The 26,309-nt window shown below is 50.0% G+C and overlaps 1 protein-coding gene across 27 annotated transcripts in view; it reads left to right on the top strand.

Annotated features, from left to right (window-relative positions):
• EHMT1 (euchromatic histone lysine methyltransferase 1) overlaps window positions 1-23,749 on the top strand; it is a 114,158-nt gene extending 90,409 nt beyond the window's left edge. For all 27 annotated transcript variants that reach the window (XM_065036005.1, XM_065036027.1, XM_065036007.1 and 24 more), the window contains 13 exons: window positions 249-355; window positions 2,048-2,170; window positions 4,397-4,498; window positions 5,263-5,367; window positions 7,673-7,827; window positions 8,599-8,766; window positions 9,156-9,300; window positions 10,657-10,734; window positions 11,910-12,025; window positions 14,235-14,321; window positions 19,114-19,192; window positions 21,087-21,262; window positions 21,964-23,749. In XM_065036005.1, the coding sequence (XP_064892077.1) occupies window positions 249-355; window positions 2,048-2,170; window positions 4,397-4,498; window positions 5,263-5,367; window positions 7,673-7,827; window positions 8,599-8,766; window positions 9,156-9,300; window positions 10,657-10,734; window positions 11,910-12,025; window positions 14,235-14,321; window positions 19,114-19,192; window positions 21,087-21,262; window positions 21,964-22,147 (1,625 nt within the window). In that variant the 3' untranslated portion in view covers window positions 22,148-23,749. The remainder of the gene's footprint in view (window positions 1-248; window positions 356-2,047; window positions 2,171-4,396; window positions 4,499-5,262; window positions 5,368-7,672; window positions 7,828-8,598; window positions 8,767-9,155; window positions 9,301-10,656; window positions 10,735-11,909; window positions 12,026-14,234; window positions 14,322-19,113; window positions 19,193-21,086; window positions 21,263-21,963) is intronic.
• The last annotated feature ends 2,560 nt before the right edge of the window (window positions 23,750-26,309 follow it).

Here is a 26,309-nt window from a genome sequence, read left to right as displayed (position 1 = left end):
AAATTGTAATGCCTTAAGGGTATTAAATTCCATGGTGTCTCTGAACCTCTGGGTTTGGGGGCTGCTGTGTGTCGAATGTCCTGGGACTGCCCCGAGGTCTTTCTGGCTTGAATGTGCAGTGAGTCATGAGAAGGGCTGAGGATGGGCTGGGAACCCATCCTTAAAAAGCCTTTTAGTTGAGACCTGGTTCTCCTGTTATACTTTAATCTCTGAATTGTGCTTGAAAGCATCTCTGCTCTGTTTTCCAGTGGATGGAATTGACCCTAATTTTAAAATGGAGCATCAGAGTAAGAGAACCCCTCTCCATGCTGCTGCTGAGTCTGGCCACGTGGACATCTGCCATATGCTGATTCAGGTTTGTCTCCACTTACATTCTTCTGTACAAGCAGTTTTCTGTGTTTTTTTGTCTCCTGCCCCACATGGCTAAAGCACACTTGGAAATCAGCACTGAAATGTCCCTCCTATTAAAAAAAACCCTATTTATTCTCAGGATTTGCTTAGGGAGGAGTAACGGAGGGTAATATGAGGTCTTAGAGGCTGTATTTCTAGCTGGTTCTCCAAGCAAGCGTTGCTGTTTGGATAATGAGCATGTGGGGCACAGGGAGCACGTGGGGACATACACACCTGAGCGCACCCAGCAAACCGTGCCCTGCCCTGGGTGCTCTGCCGGGGTGCTCTGCGGAACCAAGACGGGTGGGATCCAGCACACCCTGTCTTCCCTTCTGCCAAAACCTCAGCAACCCCAGCAGGACTTTCCTCTGCGGTGTAGATGTCCAGCACGTGAAAAGGAGAGAAGGAAAGATGCAAGTGTGGCTTATTTTCTGAGATTTGGATTCAAACTGAGGGAGGATGGCCAAAGACAGAGGTGCTCTCATTGGACCTGCTACAAACTGACGTCAAGAAAAGCATTTTAAAAGCGATATTTTTTTTCTTTTTTGTACTGGCATACATTGTCCAGAGTGACTGGAAGCGTGTTCTGTTTACCCTGTGTGACTGGAAAACCTTAAAGGGCTTTGGAGGAAGCAGCAATTCCACGTCTTTGAAAATGAACCTGCTGGGATGTTGCATTTCAGCATCTGGAGTTAGAGGCTTTCAAAGTGCTGTTTGAAGATGCAGCTCCAGGCCTACCCTGCTGCTCTCACTCACTTAACTAAGTGAAGACAACGGAATGAGCAAAAGGAGCAAAATTTGCGAAATATTACAAACAATTTGAACTGAGTATCAGTAGGGTTGGTTGGTTTCCAAAATCTTTCATCTTCCTGTCTCTTCCCTCATGTCTGGCTACTGCAGTAGCACAGTATTTGGCTGGGAATGTACCCAGCTTGTTAAACTTGAAATGCCTCTTCTCTGGTCTGGTTTAAATAGCTGTAGCTATTTAAAAGTAATCAAAACAAAGGCATTCAGTGGGAGGCACCTGGATGTAAAGGAGCCAACTTCTCGTGCCAGGTGAGCCTGAGTCAGCGTGTGGCTGCTGTAAACAGGTCTGTGCTTCACATGGATGTATGCACGCGTGGCCTGCCAAGAATTGTGCTGTTTCTGAGATTTTTCTTTTGGTTTCAAGTATTGGGTGGGTTACTGAGCTAAGCAAAGAGGTTTTTTTACAGCTCCTACCTCTGTTGCAATCAGCAAGTTGTTCCTGTTGCTTGTGATGTTGGGAAGAGCTTGTTTTGTTCATTGTGTTGTAGAAATGATAGACCACGGAAAACAAAGCCGCTGGAAAAAGGAGGCGGATTTTTTCCAAATTGTTACACAAACACTATCTAGAAAGTAGCAGTCCAAAATACATTAATAACTAGAGTTATTTGATACCAGCTGTTGTATGCCCTGGCTGTAGAAGGCAGGAGAGCGGGCAGGCAGTGTGTGCTCATTCTCAAAACAGGCGAAGTTGGCCTGTCTGCTTTCCTGGTTTCATTTAATTTCCACCCCCCTGCTTAATATGCCTAAATTTCAGGAAAAACCTTGCTACTAAGCCTCTACTCCCACATCCTTCCTCTGCTAACCAGGAATTATAATAACTGTCCTTATATTTTCCTCGGCCTCTCAACAGGCTGGTGCTAATATAGACACCTGCTCTGAAGACCAGAGGACCCCACTGATGGAAGCAGCAGAAAACAACCATCTGGAAACTGTGAAATACCTTATCAAGGCTGGAGCACTAGTAGATCCTAAGGTAGCTGTTTATTCCTTATATCTTTCTCCTGGAAAAGCCTCTCTCCACCATTTCTTTCTCAATAGGTTTGAAGTGCCCAGGCGGAGGGGATGTGGACTTGCTGGTCTTGGAAAGGCTGTGGTTGTTGGTCGTACCATTGTAATGGTGCAGTGTCCTGGATGGGAGCAGTTCGGGGCAAGTGCTGCCGCTTTCTACATTAGTTTGTGCCACCAAATGTAGGGTGTATTTAATTTGACATGAGGCTGCTGAGTATTAGTGTCACAAATCCATTGCAGTGAATTTCGGAGTTTCTTTCTCTATAGACTCTAATAATGAGAATTTTGGGGTGACATTTTAAAATGGGCTGGTAATTAGGTGCTTGCCAAGCCAGCAAAAATGACAGAGGAAGCTTTGCTTTCCAAAGGACTGACGTGCGGTTACTTGCAGTCAAGCTGCACTGGCAAAATCGGACCCCATCTTTAAACTCTACCCTTTAATTTAAACAATTACAATAAAACGCAGCTGTCTGTTTGCCTTTAGCATGCTCTGCTTGCTTCGCGATCTTGGAAAATGTACAGATCGTTTATTAGTCCCATAAATCAGATGCTATTTGGAGTAGAGGAACCCTCCCCATGTTAAGTTCTTATTGTTACAACCTGCTGCTGTTGGCGTGATCCTCGGCTGTCGCCGGGGAGTACGGCAGGACCAGGATGCGCTTGTCGTGAAGGAGCCGGCAGGTCAGGAGGATTGCACAAGGTACCAAGTGCTGCCCAACCCAAGCCTAAAACAGATCCTTATAAGCCTGATTCCGACCTGGAAAGGGCAGGACAGGTGGATTTGGGTTCATGCCAACCACTGTCCTGAGCATCCTGGAGCAACCCAGACATCTCTCATCTGATTTATTCCTGTGGAAGATAAGCGAACCTTTTCTTTTGCTTCTAAAGGTAAAGGGAAGGAAAAAAATCCTGAGCTTGCAAAAGCAAATTAGAAGCCTGAGATCACGTCTGAAGTCTAGACTGGTTTATTATGTTAATTAGTTTCTTGCACCAAATTAGTCATCTTTTCAAAAGCAGCAACATTGCAGTTTATTGAGAAATGGGGGCGTTTGCTGCTGCCGAGGCTGCCCAGCCCTGCGGGGCGATGCTGGGGACCCTGGGGTGAAGCTGTTGATCCTGTTAATAGGATGTAAAAGCCCCGCTCAAAACCTCCAGGAGCTTTATATTAAAATACGCCTCCTCTCTGTGGGATTGAGAACCTGCCATTGGCTCATGCTCGGGGAGAGCTGTGGGGTTATTCAGACATGGCAGGAACTTCTGGGGGTGTAGAACCCCCTTTGTTACCCCAGGGAGCCCTCTCAGTGTAATCCTGACCCGAGGTGTCCCATCCTTGGTCAGAGCATGTCCCCAGCCCTGTGCCATGCTGTCCATCACTCTGTTGTTGCTTCCAGGGGCTTAGAAGGAAGGAGTAATTTTGGTTTTCGGTCTCATTTCCTGGTCTCTGGGCCTTTCTATGTGCTACGCTCTTGGGATATAAACAGCTGATACAAATCAGGCTCCAGCCAGGATCTTTCGTGTGGCGTGTGAGTGTCTCTGTTATGAATCACCGCCTGTCCATCTCTACCAGATCCTGTATTCTCAGCTCCCAAAGGCATTTTCCTTTCAGCCTTTGCAGTTTTTATCCCCCATCTCAGCAGGGATGGGCACGCTGGGGATTGCTCTCTCAGGAGGCTCCTGGCCCCTTGTGCAGGACATCCCTTCACCCTGCTGCCAGGTGCTGGGATCAGGCCTTGTGCTAATAAAACGCAGGAAGAAAAACAGGTTGAGCCAAGCCCACTTCTCTGTTGTAAAGTGCAAGCTCTGCCTCTGTAAGGGATTTCTGCCTCCCTTTGGCTCTCCGGCACATGGAGGAAAGTTGGAGAGCATCTGTTGGGGAAGGGGAGCATCAATCAGCCAGGATTTGGGCTGGTACCTTCCCTTGGCTTTGCAAAGGTGTCACTTCCCGTAGCCTTTGCATGTTCCTACTCTGCACAAGTTGCACCTCTGAGCTTTGCGTGAAGCTCCCTCTGCTCCCCACTGGTGTTGGTTGCTGCTACTCTCTCCCTTCCTGGCAGTGGCGTGGGGGCTTTTGGAGTCCTCTGCTCCATCCGTGAACTTCTCCACTGGTGTTTGAGCATTGCTGGTGTCGTGCAGATGTGGGAAAGGCTGGGAAGGGCTGTCCCCTGAGTGCTTGTTCTCTGGTTGTGTCCAGGACGCGGAGGGCTCCACGTGTCTGCACTTGGCTGCCAAGAAGGGACACTACGACGTTGTTCAGTACCTGCTCTCCAATGGGAAGATGGACGTCAACTGCCAGGTGAGGCCTTTTTGCAAGGGGCAGAAGCTGCTTTTCTCTGTGACCTGAGTCTCAGCAGCACGCTGTCTGTGCAGTGATTACTCAAATACAGTCCTGCTGCTGGCAGGGACCTAAACATGATAAGGTGACAGTGCCTTGGCCATGGGGGGGAGGTGATCCCCTCCCCTGACCTAATGGAAACTTGAATTCTGTGTGCCTCAATTTGCAGTTTCTCCTTGAGCAAACTTTGCTGGTGGAGCCTGTTTCCAAGGGTGTCACCGTGCTGCTCATAGCAGGGGGTGGTGGGATCATGGATGAGCTGTGGGATGGGTCAAGCCTGACCCATCATCATAGAATTTACCTATTACTATGGGATGAGGCCGCACAGCATTGGGCTTCCTCATCCTGGGGTAAACCTGGCTCCCCCAGGCTGCTCAGGGAGCTTTTCTAAGAGCTTTTTACATGAGCTGGATGCTTGTTGTGCCCTTTGGACAGTCAGCTCTATCTGAACACCCTGGAGGTCCATTGCCAGTCTGCTGAGCTGCAAATACACTCCAGCCTGCTGAGGCGAGTTGGCTCAAATCACGCTGGGCTCTGCAGGTCCTGAGGGACCTCTGCCTGCAGTGGCGTGACAGAAGGAGAGCGATGAGACAGACGTGGGGAGGGAAAGGATCTGGGGCTCCCAGGCAAGGTGCACACGGCTGTGGCTGCCAAGAGGCTTGTAAATCCAGCAGGAAAACATCTGGTCCGTTCTGCATGTCTCACACTTTCCTTTTGCTCCCCAGGACGACGGAGGCTGGACGCCGATGATCTGGGCCACTGAGTACAAGCATATCGAGCTGGTGAAGCTGTTGCTTGCGAAGGGGTCAGATGTCAACATCCGTGACAATGTGAGGTTCTTCCTGGAATCTGTTTTGAAAGTTATCCACAGTTTCTCTTTGAAAACTGAACAAGCCTGAGAAGGCAGATTTCTGGGCTGAACGTGGGGAGATGCGGTGGTGCCTTGACAAGGGTGGTTTGGAGCAGTGTCTGCTGGGAGAATTTTCCTCCATACTCTGGGAAGAGGTTTACAAGCTGGCAAGAAATCCTTTTCCTCCAGCTCTTCTGACATAGCCCGTAGAGACGCTGTTCATAACGCTGCGGGTTGTGGTCAGCTCTGCCTCGCTGCTCCTGTTCCAGCTGGGTCTGCGGTGCCGTCACTTGGACACTGCACTGGGCAGATCCCCCTGAGTCCAGACTTACCTGCTCCATGTTGATCATGGTCCCGTGTGCGTTGGGCATGGGTCAAGGTTGGGGGCATCTCATGTGCCTTTGGGGGGCACAAACTCATACTCAATGATCCTCATGGGTCCCTTCCAACTCAGGACATTATATGACACATTATATCATCACTGCTCCTCTTTTTTTTTCCTAATAGTGTGTTTCTAATTTTTTCCTGTCTGTCTCTAAGGATTAGAAACCCCAGCAGAACCTGCAAGGCAAGCCAGGGTGTGAACTGGCATCCTTTGGCCTGTAGATGTGAGATAGTTTTTTTTAGATGAAGAGCAATTGGCTTCCCTGCATTCTGCACAGAGTTGTTCCAGCAAAGTACCTGCCCCGCCATCAGTTTCCCCTCTAGTATAGCTCATGGCAATGTATTTTTTTATGCAAGGCTGTGAGTGCTTTTCTGACTTCAAGGGATACAAGCAGCTGGTTTGTATTTGTCTCCCTAAATGCTTCGGTTTGTGTCTCGGGTGCTGACAGGGGCAGGTGTTGGCACATTTGTCTGATAAATGCTCCAGCTGTTCCCAAGGAGTCACTGTCCCCAGTCTGACAGCCCCTTCTTGGTACGAGCCTCTGTTTCCTTAGGAGCTTAGATAGTTCACAGGCAGCTCCGGGTCTGATACTGTTCCTAAAAGCAAAAGTCAAGACAGGAGAGAATGATTTTTGGGTTGTGATGGCACTGACTGAACACAACTGACTTCTTTGATCTGTCGCCAAAGCCTTTGGCTACTGGTTACACGATCACACAGTAAAGATGAAAATCAAAATCAGCTCAGTCAACAACTTGCTCAGAAGAAAAAGATCCTCTTAGCAGATGTATGTATGGCACATCCGTTACCGTACCTGCCTCCTGATTGTAGCCATTAAGAAGCGATGTCACTCGTGCTGGGGAACATCACGCTCTGCGAGAAATGTTTTTGATTGTAATTACGCTGCTGTTAGGCTGTGGCCGATTCGAGGCAAAGTAGCGAGTGTCACTGTCTGGGACCCGTGTGTGCAGCAGCGCATGGTGTGCGATCGACAGGGTGATTTTATTCTGTAGATTGGTACGTGATGCTCATTAGGTTTTTTTCTAGATGTTGCCATAATGGGATACAGAAGCCGTATAGAAAGAGGTCTCCCCCCTCCCTGCTATATGTCAGTACCTCCCCTATTTAAGGAAGGATCTAAGTTAAGTTGCAGTGACTAAAAGGTGTGCTTTATTTTTGCTTTCAAGAAGAAAAGAGAGAAGTTAGGTGATCATTACTATCATCTCACTGTTGTAATTGATGTCTGTAGAGCTTGTCATGGGGAAGGGTTGGAAGTGTGCTGCAAATTGCACTGTAACAGAAAACAGAGTATCATCTCTTAAAATACCGCCATCAAAAAGATGAGTGTTCAGCTATTTCTAGTGCCGCTAATGAGAGATGAGTCCATACAGTATTTAAGAGATGCCTGAAGTCGGATTGATTGCTCTCCCTGTGGCTCGTGGTTCTTTCTAGCACCTTCGCATACCCTATAGCTTGTGCTGTGCTCTTCTCTCTAATTTTGCAGCGCTGGGAGACGAGCTGGCTTCGCTGTGTGTCTGGGCTGGGGAAGCGCAGCTTCTAGCCTCTTCCAGCACGTTTGCTCGTGTCTGTCACCTCTCTTGTGGATTGATCCGGATTGTTTTGTGGCTCCGAGATGTGATTTGCCCGCGTGTCTCAGGCAGGCGATGGACCCGTTTGTGTGCAGCCTCCCCATCTTCGGTGTGCGGAGGCAGCTGGAGTGAGAACTCCCTGCTTGTCTGCACGGAGATCTCCCTGGCAGTCCCAGCCAGGAGGAGCAATGTAGGGCGGGAGACTGCAAGCCACATGTTGAATGCTGCAGGTGTAGCCCTAAGGGTGGTGGAGTCCCAAAGCGATAGGATTTTAATGCACTAAACAACCTCTGCTCTGTTTTCTTTCCCTCCAGGAGGAAAATATTTGTTTGCACTGGGCTGCTTTTTCTGGCTGTGTTGACATAGCGGAGATCCTGCTGGCTGCAAAGTGTGATTTACATGCAGTGAATATTCACGGGGACTCGCCCCTGCATATTGCAGCCAGAGAGAACCGCTACGAGTGCGTCGTGTAAGTTCAGCCCCAGCCCCGCCGCTTCTCCCCTTCCCCTGCCCGCTCCTTTCTACCCAGCGCTGGCTGGCAAGCTCAGGAGGTCCTCGGAAATGCCTTTGGCATTTAAGCACAAACCAAAATCGGGACAGAGGGTTTGTTTTCTCCATCACCCTGTTCCTAGGGAAAGTGGGTCTGAAATACTGGGTTCTGCCAGAGCTGGTGTAAAACAAGATCACAAAACATGGGGTGATCCTGATGCTTGAGCAGGGGGCTTGAGGGGCTGCGTTCAGCCTGGGCTTCCCAGCAGAAAGGCATCAGGCATCCTTGATTGAAGCCTTTTCTTTTCACATATGATGACATATTGCTTCATTACTGCTCTGGACAAAGCCATCATGTGTACTCACCAAAAGCTGGTAAATATAAACAGGGGCCATGTCCAATACCAGTTTCCCATGGGACTCTTTCATTTCCAGCCTACTCTCCCCATGCGTTATCTTTACCCACCAGAGAGTTTCAAGCCTGTCTCAAGTTAGGCTGGTACCAGGATGGTATTTGTCATGCCTGAAGCAAGGCACAGTTTGTCACTCTTGTGAGTGCCTAGAGCTCCAGTCTGTGGCTTCTGCCAGTGCCCTCATGTAGAAAGATCCACTAAACTGTGTTTCATAAAGAAAACTCAGGTGATTATTCATTACTATAGATTCTTCCTTCTCCCCTACGGGCTGGCTGGAGGATGTGATTCAGCTCATTTTCCCCTTGTGCGGTTTCTTATCCCCTCTTGCTGTTTTGCAGTCTCTTTCTTTCCCGTGGCTCGGATGTCACTTTAAAGAACAAGGAGGGTGAGACTCCACTCCAGTGCTCCAGCCTTAACTCTCAGGTCTGGGTGGCCCTACAGATGAACAAGACTCTCCGAGAATCATCTGCTGAGAAGCCTGCCCAGATAGAGAAGGTCGTGAGCAGGTGAGAATAGGCCTGGCTTTGCTTGTGCGTCATGAAATAGAGCCCTTGCACGGGGCAGGCTGGGGGCCTGGATTAAGAAAGGACTCTTAAGTGCATACTTAGCTTTTTAAACTGGTGTGAAGGTCAGTTTGAGCTTAGCAAGAACTAAGCACATGCTGATTCAGACCACGGTTTGTAAATTCATCCTCCAAATGGAAATATTCTCAAGCACAAAGCACAATCTCTAAGGCAAGAGTGGAAAAACATGAACTCTGTTCTAGTCTGAATTGCTTTCAGGCTTTGAATACTCAGTGATCAAAGACAGTAATTCTGTCCCTGGATGGCGTTTGAATGGCCCCTTGTTCGGGGCAGCTTTTCTTCCGTGACAGTTCTGTTTCTCCCACTGACAGAGACATTGCCCGGGGTTATGAGCGGATCCCGATTCCCTGCATCAATTCAGTGGACAGCGAGCCTTGTCCTAGCAACTACAAATATGTTTCGCAGAACTGCGTCACCTCCCCGATGGACATTGATAGAAACATCACTCATTTACAGGTGAGGGATCACGTCTGTCCATGCGGTTTTTCCTGTCCTGGTGAGTGCATTCAGGGATGTATCAGTGCACTGCAACTCGGAACAGGTTTTGCATTCAGAGTGGGAATGTCTAGTCCTAAGATTGCCATCACATCCCAGCTAAGGCTGTGTCCCGAAACTCCAGCTCTTGCTGTAGATGTGATTCTGCATCTCTTTCTTTCCAAGACTTGAGCTAAGCTCTGTGTTTGCCGTAGCATCAGCTGTCTGGTGCTGGCTTATGTGGCTCCCATTTATGCTTTTCCTCTGTTCTGTATCTGGAAAGTAACAGAGTTTTTGGGAGACCTTCCTTGTGCTGTGTTCCTGCTGATGGCAGCATCCAGGCTGAGGTCTTGTGATATCTGAAGTCCTCAAAGGCCCGGGTTGTGAAAGCAGAGGTGGGGAAGCACAGAATCATTTTGTTTGGAAGAGATGCTCAAAATCATCAAGTCCAACCATTAACCCAGCCCTGGCACTACCCCATGTCACTGAGAACCTCATCTGTTCAGCTTTTAAACCCCTCCAGGGCTGGTGACTCCAGCACTGCCCTGAGCAGCCTGTTCCAATGCCCCACAGCCCTTTGGGGAAGAAATTGTTCCCACATCCAACCTCAACCTCCCCTGGTGCAACTTGAGGCCGTTTCCTCTGCTCCTGGCGCTTGTTCCTGGGGAGCAGAGCCCGACCCCCCTGGCTCCAAGCTCCTTTCAGGCAGTTCAGAGATCAGAAGGTCTCCCCTCAGCTCCTGTTCTCCAGCTGAACCCCCCAGGTCCCTCAGCCGCTCCCATCACACTTGTGCTCCAGCCCCTCACCACCTCCCTTCCCTTCTCTAGGGTGAGGTGACCCCTCTCTGGGTGCAGCTCTCAGGTGGCTGAAGTGACCCTCCCGTGCCCCAGCCTGGTTGTGCAGCAGCTGGTGGTGGGACTGTGGTGGCTTTGGGAGCACTGGGGACACAGCCAGCTGGAGCACACGTGGGGAGGAGCAGCCAGGGGGACTGAGATGTTGTGGTGCATCATCTCCCAGCTCTGGTCCATCTTTGGAGGTTTCCTTGTCCTCGAGTGGGGAGTACAGCTCCTAGGGCATGGAGCAGGGTTAGGAACACAGGGGGACATGAAGGTGGGTCAGAATGGGATCCATTCCTGCAAGCTGAATCCTTTGACCTTCATTGCACAGAGAAATAAACAACAGAGTAAAAATGCCATGGAACCAATGGGGCTGGCTGATCTTTCTGGCTAACGAGCAGGAGAAGGCTCAGACGTGTGGTTTCTTCTCTGGCCCGCTCACAGAAGTTGCTCTTTGAGTTGTGTGAGTGGCGCGGAGTTAACCCGCTGTCTTCTCTTCCAGTATTGCGTGTGTATAGACGACTGCTCCTCCAGTAACTGCATGTGCGGCCAACTCAGTATGCGCTGCTGGTATGACAAGGTGAGGACACAGAACCTCCTTTGGGTCAGACCAGGGTCTGTGAGCTGAACTTTGTACACTTCAGGGTTTGTAATTGTACCTTATAACCAGTTCCTTGCACAACTCCTCTACTTTTCGTTTTAAAATGCCTAAAGTTGTAGTTTCAGTTTTGAGATAATAACAAAATGCACACTCAGGGAAGCTTTTCTAGTGTTATTATTTGTGTTACTGTCATGCCAACTGAGCCATTAATTATACCCATGTGATAGAGAGCATTCAATAATCCATGTGTGAAATCAGCTTCCATTTCAGAGCAACGTAGAAAATGCTGTAATATGTAAACAAGGGAAGGGTAGTAGGGAGATTTTTTTGCCTGCCTTTATTTATTGTGATCCTTCCAGATGAAGGCAAAGTCAAGATGTTTTAACTGCAACATTGCCAGGAGCCTGATTTGTTTTGGATAAATCTGCTTCAATCCTCCAGGGGGGTTTTGAGGTTAATATTTGGACAGGTTCTGCTAAGATCAGAAGTTCTGTGAATCTCTGCAAGTTTCTCCCAGGGGAAATATTGGCATCTTTCTTTGCTTTGTAGCAATTTTATTTACATGTTAATAGGTGATTACATCTTTCAAGCCTTAAAAGCCAAATTTGTTAAATATGATGAACAGTGCCTATCGCTTCTTTAATCCTATATGGTTGGTAAATAATTGGATTGTTGGATTTTTGGGAGTGTTATTTGGGAAGATAATGTGGTTCAGAGAACTTGAGTCTGTTTGCCTTGTAATGTGAAGTTTCGGCTTTATTCCAGAGGCAAACTAAGCATCTGCTTCCCCCTCCAGCACTGCAGAATGATAATAATGATGATGCACACTGGGGTTTGTTTTGCATAGGACTGTAAGATTTTTGTGTGTGTGTGTGACAGCACGTAGGGTGATGCCAGGCAGCAAAAATCTAGATGTTCTCTTGCTGTTTGTCAGCTGTTGGTGATAGTGGTAAGTTTGTCACTGCCAGGGCAGAGCAAAACCATGACAGAATTTGAGGTCTGATGCTGGTTTTGGGGAGGACAGGGAATGTCTCGACCTTGGGGTTCTCTGGCCTGTTTTGACACTCTTGGAATTTCTGCTCTCGCCCTGCTCTGGTTTGGTGGGGTCACAGGAATAGACAACTAACCCAGTCTGGAATGCTTCTCCTCTTCAGGACGGCCGACTCCTGCCCGAGTTCAACATGGCTGAGCCGCCGCTGATCTTTGAGTGTAACCACGCGTGTTCGTGCTGGAGAACCTGCAGGAACCGGGTGGTGCAGAACGGGCTCAGGTGAGGAGGAGGATACGACTGCAGCTTGTCTTGGAATCACTGAGCAGTTTGGGTTGAAGGGCCCTTCCCATCTCCCCCAGTACCCCCCTGCCACGAGCAGGGACATCTTCACCAGCTCAGGTTGCTCAGAGCCCCGTCCAGCCTGGCCTGGGATGTCTCCAGGGATGGTTCATCCACCACCTCTCTGGCCAACCTGGGCCAGGCTCTCACCACCCCCGGGGCCAACAATTTCTTCCTCATATCCGGCCTGAATCTCCCGCCTTTAGTTTAAAACATCACCCCTTGTCCTATCACAACAGGCCCTGCTGAAAGGTCTGTCCCCATCTTTCTTCTCGGCCCCTTTTAAGCATGGAAAGGCCGCACTAAGGTCTCCCCGGAGCTTCTCTTCTCCAGCTGAACACCCCAGCTCTCTCAGCCTGTCCTCCAGCAGAGCTGTTCCAGCCTCGGGTCATTCCTGTGGCTCTTCTGGCCCCTCTCCAGCAGGTCCGTGTGTGTCCTGTGCTGAGGACCCAGAGCTGGACACAGAACTCCGTAAGACAAGTACTACTTATCTTGGTAATACCAACAGCAAACTCCTGAGCTTTCCAGCTCTCTAGTGTCTACTCACTCATAAACCCACAAAACCCAGGACTTCCCAAGATGATACAGAAGTTGAGGCAGGTGCCACCACGCAGCAGTGGGCTGCCACCGGGTCCCTGTGTGCTGCCGGTGGGAATGAAGCAGCAGCAGGTTTGATGAGCTCAATTAATATTTGCATCCTGCCCCTGCTGCCATCACGTGGGAACTGCGGCATTCTTTCATCAGCCTGACCATAAAACACATAAATGGCTTGTGGGTTTGTGTGAACAGCCTAGATGTAAATTCTCCTGTGGAGATCTGTGACGAAAACAACAGCAGCAGAAACTGCAAAGCTTTAATGCAGAAGATCTTTTAAGTTAGCAGTCTGTATTAGAAATATAGGCCAGCATGCCCGGATTTGACTGCTTAAAATATCCCAACTCCCCCTGAACTGGATACCTGAATACCTGTGGACCTTGGTGCTGCAGATTAGGCCATTAGGATTTTGGTGCCAGACTAAAAATGCAAATGCTTTGGTTTGGACCATTGCTATGGAGAAGTTTGCCGCCGCATGAAATGGATCAGGACAAACTTCAAAGGAATCCCACTGGAAATAAAGACTTCTGCACATTTTTGGTAGTACTGACAACACTTCTTTTTGCAAGCGTTGTAGTTTTCAATGACATTTTGCAACGTTAAAAATAAGTAAGGAAAAGGCTCGATGTGTTTCAACAGAACTTTACCCCTCTCTGGTTTTCCCTGCCAAGCTCCGCTGTCTATGTGGGTGTTTGCTTAGGAGCTGTACAGCTAGAGCCGTTGCTTTGGCATTTTTGCCGTGCTGAAGTGCTTTTCTGCAAAAACCCAGTCTTGCTGCTGCTGGCCCCGACGGCAGAGCCTGAACCTGAGCTTGGCTCCCTGCTCTGATGGATGAGGCAAAACATGAGGGAGCTTCCGTAAGCCTGAGATAGTGTCAGAACCAGTTTAACGTGAAGTCGTGCTTTGCCCCAGTGAAGGCTCCAGGAGCTGCGAGCAAATACAAAATGCACCGCCCCTGGTTTGAGCTGACAGTGCAAGGAGGGGATGGCTGGGGGAAGAGAAATACTGGGAAAAGCAACAGGGTGAAGTTAAGGTGAGCATCAGATTTCTCTTTATTCCGATAACAGCGCTGCCGAGTGTGGGCTTTGGTTCCCTGGGGGCAGTGCGAGCCTTCCCCAGCCCTGGAGACTGTTCAGCCTGCACTTAACTCAAGTTCTGGCTGAGCAGGAGGCAGAATGACTTACAGGATGGTTTCTGTGCCTATAAACTCCATCAGTAAAATTCCACAGAGCAGCTATTACACCAAGAAGTTTCAAGTTGCAGCCAGGGAGCTGGATATGATGGAGTCGCTAAATGCACTGGCCTCAGCAGAGGGCAAAGGGATCAGAGCACTTAGCTCAAAGTGTTCTTGGTTCACCGTACGCTTGTGATAGGATTCTGGTACCCTATGTGTAAATCATCACACAGAGCATTCAGTCCTATACGCTTATTTCGAATATTGAAATCATCCTGCTGCTGATGGAGGGTTCTTGCTTTTTTGCTCATCTCTCTATGAAAATGTACTGTCTTTCAGTGGAGTGCTGCCATTAACGTGGCTTTGTTTCCTCTTTTCCAGGACTCGATTGCAGCTTTATCGGACACAAAAGATGGGCTGGGGTGTGCGAACAATGCAAGACATTCCACTGGGAACCTTTGTGTGCGAGTAAGTTATTCCGCTTTCTTTAGCTCATGTGAATGCGTCGCTTCCCAAGGGCCGGGAATCACAGAATCACAGAATGGACTGGGTTGGAAAAGACCTCAGAGATCATCCAGTCCAACCCTTGGTCCAACTCCAGTCCATTGACTAGATCATGGCACTAAGTGCCATGTCCAATCTCAGTTTCAAAACCTCCAGGGCCGGTGAGTCCAGCACCTCCCTGGGCAGCCATTCCAATCCTGACCACTCTCTCTGCAAAGAATTGCTTTCTGATCTCCAGCCTCAATTTCCCCTGGCAGAGTTGAAGCCCATGGCCCCTTGTCCTATTGCTGATGCCTGGGAGAAGAGACCAATCCCCACCTGGCTAGAACTGCCCTTCAGGTAGTTCTGGAGAGTGCTGAGCTCAGCTCTAAGCCTCCTCTTCTCCAGACTAAACAAGCCCAGCTCCCTCAGCCTCTCCCCATAGGGCTTGTGCTCAAGTCCCTTCCCCAGTCTTGTTGCTCTTCTCTGCACCCGCTCCAGCACTTCAATCTCTTTCCTGAGCTGAGGGGCCCAGAACTGAACACAATACTCAGGTGTGGCCTCCCCAATGCAGAGCACAGGGGAAGGATCACTGCCCTTGTCCTGCTGACCACGCTAGTCTGGATACAGGGAGGTTTGCTCCTCTTCAGAGAGAGGTTTTCATGCAAATCTAATTGGCGAGCTGAGCGGAGGTTTCCTGACACCATTTCCTAATCTGTTTCATTTTTTTCCTCATCACATGGAGCTTTTTTTACCCCTCTGTGTCTTGCTGGGATCTGTCTCAGCTCCCTTATCCCTCTGAAACACAGGTGATGGGGAAAACGCTCTTGGGTTGTGCTGCAAACGTGCTCAGCTCCCATGTTCACCATGGGCGTGGGACGCTTAAGGCCAAGGCAGCTTAGAACAACTTTTTTATATCAGATCTTTTTTCTGTTTCAATACTGACCTCTCAAGAGGTTTTGCAATGTCCCAGCTCTGGCTTTAGTCTGATTCAGCAAAACAGTAAAGCACTTGGCCTTAAGCGCATGTTTCGGCCCTGATTCAATAAGGTACTTAAGAACAAAAATGTTCAGATTTATGTCAAGTGAAAAAACTGCTGTTGAACCCCGTGGTTTTTAGACTTCAGACTTTTAGACTTTAAAATCTGCAGTGGATTGGCCAAGTGTTTCTTCCATGTTAGGAGCTGCCAGACGATGTTTTTTTCAGAGGTAAAGCTTAAAACTCTGCTGTTTGTGGGAGTATCTCAAGTCTGCCTTGAGGACCAGAGCTCCCCGTGTCCTGGTTTGCTGTCCAGAGATGAGCCAGAGCCTGAACATAAACAGCTCCCAAAGACAAATGGCGTTAACTTCAGCAAATCCTACTGGAACATGAACACGCAGGAGGAATAAGTGGTGAACAGGGAAACGGGGCAGCTCTGCGTGATGGTGTAATTAACACAGATGATGGTGTAATTAACACAGGGTGCGTTGTAGAGCTGATGGGGTGCAGAGACCACAGTTGTGCTCAGCTCTTCCCCCCGCCCTTGCCTGAGCTGCTGACCCTGTTTCAATGGCAGGCGCTCTCTTCTTCGTTACCTAAATGAGCTGCATACTAAAGAGCTGAACTAACTTATGTCTTGCCCATGCAGTCTCCTCCTTGTCCCCATCACTTCCATACACACACGCTATTTACTCAACTCACCAACTTGCTGTCCTCAATCCAGCTGCACCGATGTCCCTGCTGTGATTCTTTATGGGCAACCTATAGACTTGGTTTCTTCTCCTCGTCTCTGGCGAGCAGCCCTGGTGCTGGTGACGCTCTGCTCGGGGGCCACTTGCACACAACAGCTCTGGGATCGGCTCTTGTGGAAGCACGTTTTGTATTAAACATCTGGGTTAGAGCCCTGAGCGGGTGGTCTCTTTGCATGGAGGTTATTGCTCTGCTTTGGAAAGATGGTAATTGCATTAGCGTTAAGGATGGCTTTTATTCTGTAGTTTTTCACATATGTGTGAGAGACAAATCCAGGATAGTTCTCACAACACTTTTATTTTGCAAAACTCTGCTGGTCCGGACTGTTTCTGTGTGTAAATGCCTTTCTTATGCACATACCGCTTTGCAGCCGGCTCTGTACTTCAGATACCTTTCAGTTTTTCTCTGTAGTCACTCCAAAACTGGTTTTCCTTTCCATTTCTGTGTGTGCTTTTCCTCCAGCAGCTTCTGCAGGGAGCGTTTAGCATCACTCAGAGCAGTTTGGCAGCCAGGAGCATGGTTCCAGCAGCATGGTGGCCGGACAGACCCCCCACCATCATCTCCAGGGCTCCCCAAACCCTTCATCTGCTCCAGACCCTCCTACTAATGACCTCCGGTACCCTCAGCACCATCCTGGAAGCAGCAGCTCAGTGCCAGGAGGTGCAGCTGCACCGTCCCCCGTGCCCCACTGGGCTGCCGTGGAGATTTTTGGCTCTTCCGCTGGCAGATGCTCAGGAGTTTGCTTGTGTGCAGGTTTCTCCGTGGCATCTGAATGTGTCTCTGCTCAGAAGCTGCTGTTGCTCCCCCTGTGCTGTCGTTGCTGGGGGTTGTTTTCAGGCTGCTCCGTTCACGCTGGGTTGTCAGACGGTGTAGCTGTTCCTTCTGGAAATGGCAGAGCTGGTTAAGGGCTTCTACCGGAGAGGACTTGAATTAGCAGGACGCAGACACCAGAGGTTTGTGAGGGTCTGGTCTGTTCTTTCCATGCACATCCATTATGTGGTTTCAGAATATTTGATTTCTGTACGGAACAGTGATGCTCTACTAAGATACCATCTACATCCAGCCAGGTACTTTAGCCACAGAATTTCAACAGGTATTTTAGCCACGGGAGATCACAGAGCCAGGTATTTTAGCCCCACCGTCAGTCAGAGGAGCCTCAGACATCCCGTCTCCCACTCCACATGGAAAATGCTGGAGCCTGTGCTGGGGGCTTCTTGTTGCTCTTGATTTTTGCACGGGGTGCACTCTGATCTCATGGTGATGAGAGGCAGCATAAAGCTCTGAGACGTCACTTGCCATCAGTGTGCTGAGCACCTTGCTGGGAAGAAGGGTACTGGCTTGACTTCAGGAGTCCTTCAATGAAGGGGTTGATGCTCCAGCTCTTTTTTGTGTGGGAACATGTGCCTCTTGCACATCCTTCCCTAACTTTGGACCTGGGAAATTAGGCAACTGTTTGTATCAGTAAGCAGTCCTGGAAAGAAAACGAGTTACGGGAATAGTCTTTAAAGGAGCATTGAAATAATAATGTGTAATGAGGTGGTGTTTTTCAGTGAGTTGTTAAGCCTGCAGCGCTTGTCCCCGAGCAGAGGCCTCTGCGTGTGGCGTCATTCAGCTGTGTCTCAGCTGCCGCTGGCTGCTGTGCCGTGCTACAGCGATTCCCTCCCTCTCTGGCCATCATCTTCCTATTGCTTTAGGTCACCAACCAGCCTGTGATTTCCAGTAACACCGCAGCCTTACGGGAGCCCTTAATAAATAACAAGAAGATGCGGTGGGGGCGAACGGGAGCATCACCCGCGGTGGCGGCTCCTGCTCTGGCAGAGAGACTTGGCCGGGTCGCTGGGCTTGGGGAACCGCAGCCAAACGATCCCTCGTCCCAGAGTCCGTGGGTCCTCTCCAGGTTCACGTTTCGTGTCTCTCCTCTTCCGCAGCCCCGGAGTTAAACGCTGCCTGGAGTCACAGGGGGAAATGGATACAGTTGGTTAACACTTTGAGAATGCTTGGAGAGCTGCAGGGGGATGCTGGCGTAACAGCTGCAGATCATGGAAGTCTCTGATGATGCAAAGAATATTTATTTGTATCGTGAATCCGTTGCTTATAATTAATGAGCGTTGCATTAAAAGCCAGGAAGACTTACATACTTACCTACTGTGCTGTTGCTTCTCTCTGGTGTCCTCCTTCTGGCTCCATCCCTCAGGGCCAGAAATGTTGAACTTCGACAGCCTTAAACTGTTCAGGATGGAGATTGGGAGACAAATGTGAGGACATCAGTGCAGCAGGGACTCCTGCAACAAGGGTTTGTGTTGAAACCAGCATCTGTCTGGGGTATGAAAGGTGCTGTATATGTTTATTTCTTCCCAGCAGGCCAGGCCAAGCAGCACGTCCTTCACGGTGCTTGGAGGACCTGGTTGGAATCTGCCTTGCACCAGGTTTTACAGCAAGGAGGTTGTTGCTCAGATCGCAGCTCCGATTTATTCTGGTTTGAGAGGGACTGAGAAAGAAACCTGGATCCTTCCAGGGATCCTGCTGGGTTAGGTTAGACCTAAGAATATTAAAACAAAACTTTTAAAGGTATGTAGTGTATGTCATTGGGCAAAACATCCTGGAAAATACAAGAAGGACAGACACAAACGTTTTGTTTTGGGATGTAAACAGCACAAGCATTGCAGTGGTGTACAGGAGAGCCAAGATGTGAGTCTGACCCTGAACATAAGGAGAATTGGATTAATGTGTTAATCTTGGCCAACAAAGTGATTTGCAAAAGGAAACATACTCCTCAGGAAAAAGTAAATCTTGTTGGAAGCAAGACTCCACTTTTAATATTAAAAGTGTTGCCCTGAAAAGATGGAGTTTGGAGCCAGGTTTTAGCTGCTGTAGGTTGGCAAAGCTGAGCTTGCCCGGGTGGCTCTGAGCTGACCCGCGCTGCTGCGGCTGCGATCGCCGTCTGTGGCTGCGCCGTGTCCCTTTCTGTCCCTTGTCCCAGAAGAAATGGTTAAACCCAAGCTCGTGATTCTATGAGCATCTTATTTCTGCCTTTCCCGTGTGTCCGCAGGTACGTCGGTGAGCTGATATCGGATTCCGAGGCAGACGTCCGTGAAGAGGACTCCTACCTCTTTGACCTTGACAACAAGGTACTGTACATGTCTCCCTCCCGATGTACAGCGCCATCCGAAAGCCTGTGGAGAGAAGAACTGCATCCTCACTGCCTTTTGGTCAAAATGAAGAGCTGTTTAGGTCAGGCTTAGGGTTTGTTAAAACGGGAACAGAGCCTAGCGGCGCTGGGCCACTGCGGTACGTACAGCCCACAGCAGTTTGAATGCAAGATGCTCTGATATCAAAACCATCTGGCAATCCTGAGTTCGGTTGTTCAGTTGTGGGTGCTCAGGTGTGTGTGTACGCAGGCTCGCAGCTGTGTTGATTGGCAGCTTTGTGAGTTCTTCATAAAAAGATGAGCTGGAAGACTGAAAAATAACCTCATTCGATTATAAAGGGTTCCATCAGACACCCTGGCAGGGACCTGAAGCTTGTTCTGCGGGTGGTTATCCCGCGCTGCTCTGCGGAGGGCTGCTCAGAGCACAAACCTTCCTTTGAAAAGTGCCATCTAAAGCTTTTTAAGCAAGGCCGTCACTTCAGCCTTTTCCTTTGGAAAGGAGGGGAGAGGTGAGCTGGGGACTCAGAAGTGGGGCGGCTTCCAAGGAAAGCTGTAAAACAGCCTGTGTTTTGTTTCTGCCAAAAGCAAGATGCAAAGAAGCTTTGCTTTTTTAGTTTTGTCGTTTTTTTGTTTTAAAGCAAAACGCATTCAACAACTGAAAATGATAAATAATGAGTCTGTCTGAAAACAGAGGGGTCAAACGGTACGTAAGAAGTTGAAAAGCAGTAGGGAATTCAGCCTGGTTTGTGTTGAGGATGCTCATAATAGGGCTTGGACTTTGATGAGCTTTGAGGCTCCCTTCCAACCCAAACCTTTCTATGGGTTCTATGGTTTCTCCTCTTCCTCTCTGGTTGCCACTGTGTGACTGAGTTCCCGATACCCTCGTAGCGAGGTGGGATGCAGTTTGTGCAGGTTGCTGTGGGACTTCGAGCGAGATGCTGCCCGTGGTGGTTTCTCTTTCCTGGAGAAACACATCTTGACTCTCATGGTGGAGACCTCGCATCTCTCCAGATGGTCCCTAGATGTGATGCTGGGTGATGATGTCCTCACCAACCACGGCCTTTCCGTGGATGGAAGTGAGGGGGCAATGGGAGTCGCTTATCATTAAAATTAGAGCTGGTGACGCTGTGTGTGACACAGGAGCGTGTGTGGTGGCACCTCCCCAGCCGCTGGGACATCTGCCCCCTCCCGCACCGGTCGGTGTGTGATGGGCACAGCTCGTCCATTAACGATGGTGAGGTGCATGCCCAAAAGGGACTTGGAGCACCGCTAATGGATCCTTTTGCTTTTGGCCTCTTTGCAACCGAAATTAGCTGCTGTAATTAAGCTCTCTGCTTTGCACAGTCATTCTCTGCTGGAATAAAAAAGCCCTGAAGGGGGTTCTTTTATTTTCAAGGAAGACAACATATTACTGCTCTCTGGAAAGGGAATTTCAGTGTTCTCACTTTTATCTGCAAAAACCTGTGTTTTCTCGAGGCTCCGGCTTTGTGTTTTCTCACTGTCATGTTCAATTAGGGGACAGAACAGATGCCTGTTCTTCTATCCAGTGGCTTTTACCCATTAGATGTCTGTCTGCGCCAAACATCAATCCCACTCTGCCAAACGGGCTGGGGGAGCTGCTGTGCGGTTGAAAAGGTCCCTGTGCTGGTGGAGGCACGGTGCTGTGCAGAGAGCTGTGTTTTCAGGGTACTGTTGAATTTAAAACTGCGTGTGTTTAGTCCTTTTAAACCGCAGCGGGTGTCCCGCTCTGCTTCTCCTTGAAACTCTCTGGAGTATCAGTGGAATAGTTTGGTCATTTGTTCTATTTAAACAAGTATTATTAGTAATACCGAACGCAAGCTTGTCTCATGAAGGATGCACCGTTTCTCCCGCAGGATGGAGAGGTGTACTGCATAGACGCCCGTTTCTACGGCAACATCAGCCGCTTTATAAACCACCTCTGTGAGCCAAACCTCATCCCGGTGCGAGTCTTCATGTCCCATCAGGACCTCCGCTTCCCCAGGATCGCCTTCTTCAGCACCAGGCACATAGAAGCTGGAGAGGAAATCGGGTACGTGCCGTCCCCGGGGCTGGCGCCACCTCGCTCTGCCGCTCCAAGCTGGTTCCTCCCATCCCTTCGCTCTCGGGCTGCGTCCCCACGTGCTCCACGTAGGAAACAGTCACCTTGCCAATACAATAGGCCCAGGGAGGATCTCTCAGCAAAGCAGATGTTATTAACGGTTTTGCAAGACCGGGTGTTCTACCTAAAGGTGGGCACACCTAACAGGGCAAAAAGCTCCTGTTTATATCCCCCCAAATTCCAGCTGCAAATTCCCTCCCCTGTTCCCCACTGGTTGGTACTTCAGGCTTTACAGACTGCCCAACGCCTGCCTCAGTTTACCTGTCTCATTCATCTAATTCTAACACCCCTCTCCCCATATTGGTTTATTTAAAATCTGGATTTCTGGCTCTTTGGCCACCCTTCCCCCTAGCTCAACTTTTTAAATAGACTAATCAGTTTGCATTCCGGGATTAGTTCGAAGAGACCTTGTTTTACATTAAGGATTCATAGTCTGATGTGTCTCCGTCCTTCCCTGCCCTGGGGTCGGGTGCCAGGTCAGTTGTAAAAACAACATTCCTCCTTACACTCCATCCCCTGAAGCTTTGCAGGAAACCAAACTGCGGCAGCACTGAGGACCGCGGACCCGGCGTCTTGTGCTCCCTTTTGCCCCTTGCTTTGCGGTGACCCCGTCTCTTGTCTCTCTGTTGCAGTTTTGACTACGGAGACAGGTTCTGGGACATCAAAGGCAAATACTTCAGCTGTCAGTGCGGTTCACCCAAGTGCAAACACTCGAGCTCGGCGCTGGCCCAGCGGCAGGCGAGCACTTCGGCCCAGGACACGCAGGAAAACGGGCTCCCCGACACCAGCTCTGCCACGGCATCCGGCCCCTTTTGAGGCTCCGCTCCCCAGAGACTGACTCGTTTTAACCCTATAGATCCACATACTGTCTCAATTTCCATTTAAAGAGAGAAAAAAAGTAAGAAAAAGGAAAATTAAGAAAAAAAAACACCCGCTCAAGGGAAGTCAAGGGTTGTGACACTTAGGGCTGTGCCGCCGACTGTTACTTGAGGAACGAGTAAAAGCAAATCCACCTCCGTGATGTTGTTGTCCCCTCCCCGGTCCTGGAAAGCCACTGGTTTTCCCAGTTGTGTGTGGAGGGGGCGGCCGTTGCGGTTTTATCCATGGGAGCTGCCCTGGCCGCCGTCTCTGAACGCGCTGAGTGTTGTCGGAGCCAAGGGAGCGCCGCCCGCCCGCCCGCTGTTCACCGAGCGCATCGCTCAGGCCGAGTCATCTCCAGTTCACTCGTAATAAACTTGGAATGCTTGATGGGACTTTCTTTCTAAGAGCCGAGGCGGGGGGAGCGGGGCGGGCGGTGCTGCCGTTGGGCTTCGCTTGGCGCAGCCCCGGGGGCAGGTTCTGCTGGTTGGTTTTGGTTGGTTTGGTTGGATTTTTGGTGGTTTTTTTCAATCATAATATCTCCAGGGCGTCGCGGTGGGGCCTTTCCCCAGGAGCCACAGGGTGTTTTGAACAATACCCTCCTCGTTACCAAATCCACCCGCTATTTTCTCTTCCGATGAGAAGAAACCCACGAGTCCTTACAACCCCTTTGCTCCCACGTTCCCTCCCGGGCTTTCTCGGTCCCAAACCAGCTCCTCGGCCGTTACTCAGTGTTCAGCTCCTCCCTGGAAGGATTTCCCCTCTCCCCGTCGCATCAAGTGGTTTGAAGGGGATTGTACAAGACACTAACTTCTTAAGAACACCAGTTTTCCTTTTGTTCTTTGAAAAGCGATGATATATATCCTATAGAGAACCTCGACTCGCATCCGCCGGCTGGGACGGACAGCACACAGGACGTCACGGCGAGAAGATCCCAGATGCCACCAGCTCATCTGCTCCCATCACTTCTCAACGCTGGGCACCTTAGAGAAATTTTTAAGCCACACGCTATGAGGTTTCGATGAACTGATGTATTTTTTACCGTTACCGAAGCATTGGGGACTAGCGCTAAAAACACACGGAAAACCCCTAAAAAATACAAAACGTCGACAAAAAAGAAACCACAAAAAAAAACAAAACGGTGCTGATTCTGGTGTGATTTTTTGCTCACCACGTGAATATAAACTATCAATTGTATAAAAAGAACAAAGTGATTTTAGTATAAAAACGCAGGAAAAAAAAACACAAAACCTTTTTTAAATGGTTAGTATTGTAGTGTGAATAAATTCGCCATCACCTTTTGTGTGGTGGCTGGGCAGGTCATCTTAATTTTGTTTTGCATATATCTTTAAATACTGTAATTAGTGCAGTAACAGGTTTTTTTTTGTTCATCTCTTCTAGAACATTCATAATGCCGTCATGTTTATTATTATTATTATTTTGTTTTCTGTTAATGTTTTTGGCAGTTTTGGAGGAGTTTTGGCTCCCATCATTTTCTTGTTCTGTTTTCAATGAAATCAATAAAAAAAAAGGGAAAAAAAAGAAAAAAGTGCTTTAAAAGGAGTTTGGTCTCTTTATCTCTGGGGATGGGGCGGGCGCCTGCGGCATCCTTGGCCTTTTAAAAGAAGATTAAGAAAGCAAAATAAGACTTTCAGGCAACAAGAAGCAGCGTAACTGGCTGTTTTGTTCTGGTTAGTGTTTGGTTTATCCATCTTGCCTAATTTAAAGTCATCCTACTTGGGAGCCTGGGTTGGTGGTGCTGGTCCCCAGCGCTGTGCAGAGCTCTGAAGGAGCCCCGATCCCACCCCGTCACCTGCGCGGGGACAGTTAAATGGAGTTCATTTAAAGAAGGAGCGAGGGGAACATCTCCCGCTTGCGAGGAAACCCCGGAGATGTCCTTGTCGTGGGAGGAGGCGGCGGGAGAAACCGCAGGGCTCTGGGGGGTTTGGGCAGGGGTTGGGGCTGCTGCGGGGTGTGGGTCCCAGGGGAGCAGTGTCGGGGTGTCCCCTGCGGTACAGGTCCCAGGGAGCGGTGTCGGGTGTCCCCTGTGGTACAGGTCTCAGGGAGCGGTGTCTGTGTGCCCTCTGGGGTGCAGGTCCCAGGGGAGAAGTTTTGGGGCATCCCCTGCAGTACAGGTCCCAGGGAGCAGTGTTGGGGCATCTCCTGGGGTACAGGTCCTGGGGAAGCAATTTTGGGGTGTCCCCTGCGGTACAGGTCCCAGGGAGCAGTGTCGGGGTACCCCTGCGGTACAGGTCCCAGGGAGCGGTGTCGGGGTGTCCCCTGGGGTACAGGTCCCAGGGAGCGGTGTCTGTGTGCCCTCTGGGGTGTAGGTCCCGGGGGAGAAGTTTTGGGGCATCCCCTGCAGTACAGGTCCCAGGGACCAGTGTTGGGGCGTCTCCTGGGGTACAGGTCCTGGGGAAGCAATTTTGGGGTGTCCCCTGGCATGCAGGTCCTGAGGGGACAGTTTTGGGGCATCCCCTGTGGTACAGGTTCCAGGGAGTAGTGTTAGGGCATCCCCTGGGGTACAGGTCCTGGGGGAGCAGTTTTAGGGCATCCCTTGGGCTGCAGGTCCCAGGGGAGCAGTTTTGGGATGTCCCCTGCAGTACAGGTCTCGGGGAACAGTTTTGGGGCATTCCCCAGGGTGCAGGTCCCGGGGAAGAAATTTTGGGGTGTCCCCTGGGGCGCAGGTCCCGGTTGGGGGCTGCCAAGGCCCAGGCACCGCGCACCCTCCCCATCAACCTGCATCGGAAAGATGAGCAGCCCTGAGTCACTGCCAGGGGGCAGCTGATAAAAATGCTCATAAAAGGGAGGAAAAGCCCTGATTGTGGGGGGGTGGGAGGAGTAGGGGGACTCTGTCCCCATCCCTGTCCCACTCCTCATACCACCAGCAGCTTCGGGACCTCTCACGTGGATTTTTTCCCAGTGTCACACCAAAATCTTGGGGACATTCCCACCGGCTTCAGCCCCAGCTCACCCAGCGCTCCTGCTCTGCCGTCATCCTCCTTCCTCTGGGCGGTTTTATTGGTTGTGGAGAAGGTAAGATGTCCCAAAACAGCTGAGTCTGGCAGCCTGAGAGCAGTTGGTAAATAAAACACAGTGGCTGTAGGTTATACTTGAGGAAAAATCATGAGTTTTGCTGCTGGAGTTGCAAGGGGCACAGCTGGAAGAGCTGGAGCTGCTGGGGAAGCGAGCGGGACCCTGGAAGACACCCACATGCCCTTACACGTCAAGATCATTTAACTACAGGCTAATGCTAATTATAACAGCGCCTTCCAATATTGTATAATTAAACATTATAATGAAAATAATATGCTTTAATTGAAGGTGAGAAGTGGAAAACCCCCAGAGAAATCTAATCTGTGAGTGTAACTTGCCCAAAATGAGCTCTGCTCCTGGTGGTGAGGCGGAAAGCACCCGTGGGTTTGGCAGCGCTCGGGCTCCCGCGATGCTGGTCTGGGTGCAGGGAGGATCTGAGGCTGCGGTGATGGGCAGAGGTGGAACACACACAGTCACACGTAACTCCCAGCACCGCTGGGCGATGCTTTTGCTTTTCTGTGCAAATCACCGCAAAACACGTATAGACATTTAATGCCCCACCGCATTTCTGCAGGTGAGGGTGAGCCGGAGAAGGGCTGTTTGTTTCACCAGTGGGCCCTGACTCTGTGCCTGTTCCTGGGATGGGGGGACAAAGGGGCCGTTGCTGCTCCCCCAAAACAGCCGGTTTGGAGCTGGGGGCTCCAGGGTTGGGGCGACGGGCAAACCCTCCTTGGCTGCTCTGCCGACCCCGCTCAACTGGGTCAGCGGCTTGTTCACATGCTTCATTTCAAAGGACGCAGCGATTTTAATGTTACTATTTTGCCCTGAATCCAAAGCTGCTCTGTTGCTAATTGATGGCTGCCCATGAACCGCTGCTGCCAAACCCACACTGTGCACAGCCCAGGTCTGCAGCTCTGGTTTCGCTTTTGTTTAAGAAAGAAGTTTCTTCTAAAGCAGCAAGAGCATCCGCTCCGGCCTTTGCTCTCGAGCAGCCGGTTGTCCCTTTGCTCACGGCAGGGAAGGGTTTTCTTTCCCTTTTCGCCCATTGCCAGGGAGACGCGAGGCGTCGCAGCCGCGCTGGCGG

This window comes from Columba livia, chromosome 19 (genome assembly GCF_036013475.1).
Source record: "Columba livia isolate bColLiv1 breed racing homer chromosome 19, bColLiv1.pat.W.v2, whole genome shotgun sequence".
Classification (NCBI taxonomy): Eukaryota; Metazoa; Chordata; class Aves; order Columbiformes; family Columbidae; genus Columba; species Columba livia.
Note: the sequence above shows the minus strand (reverse complement) of the source record. Positions and strands in the feature narration are given on the sequence as shown.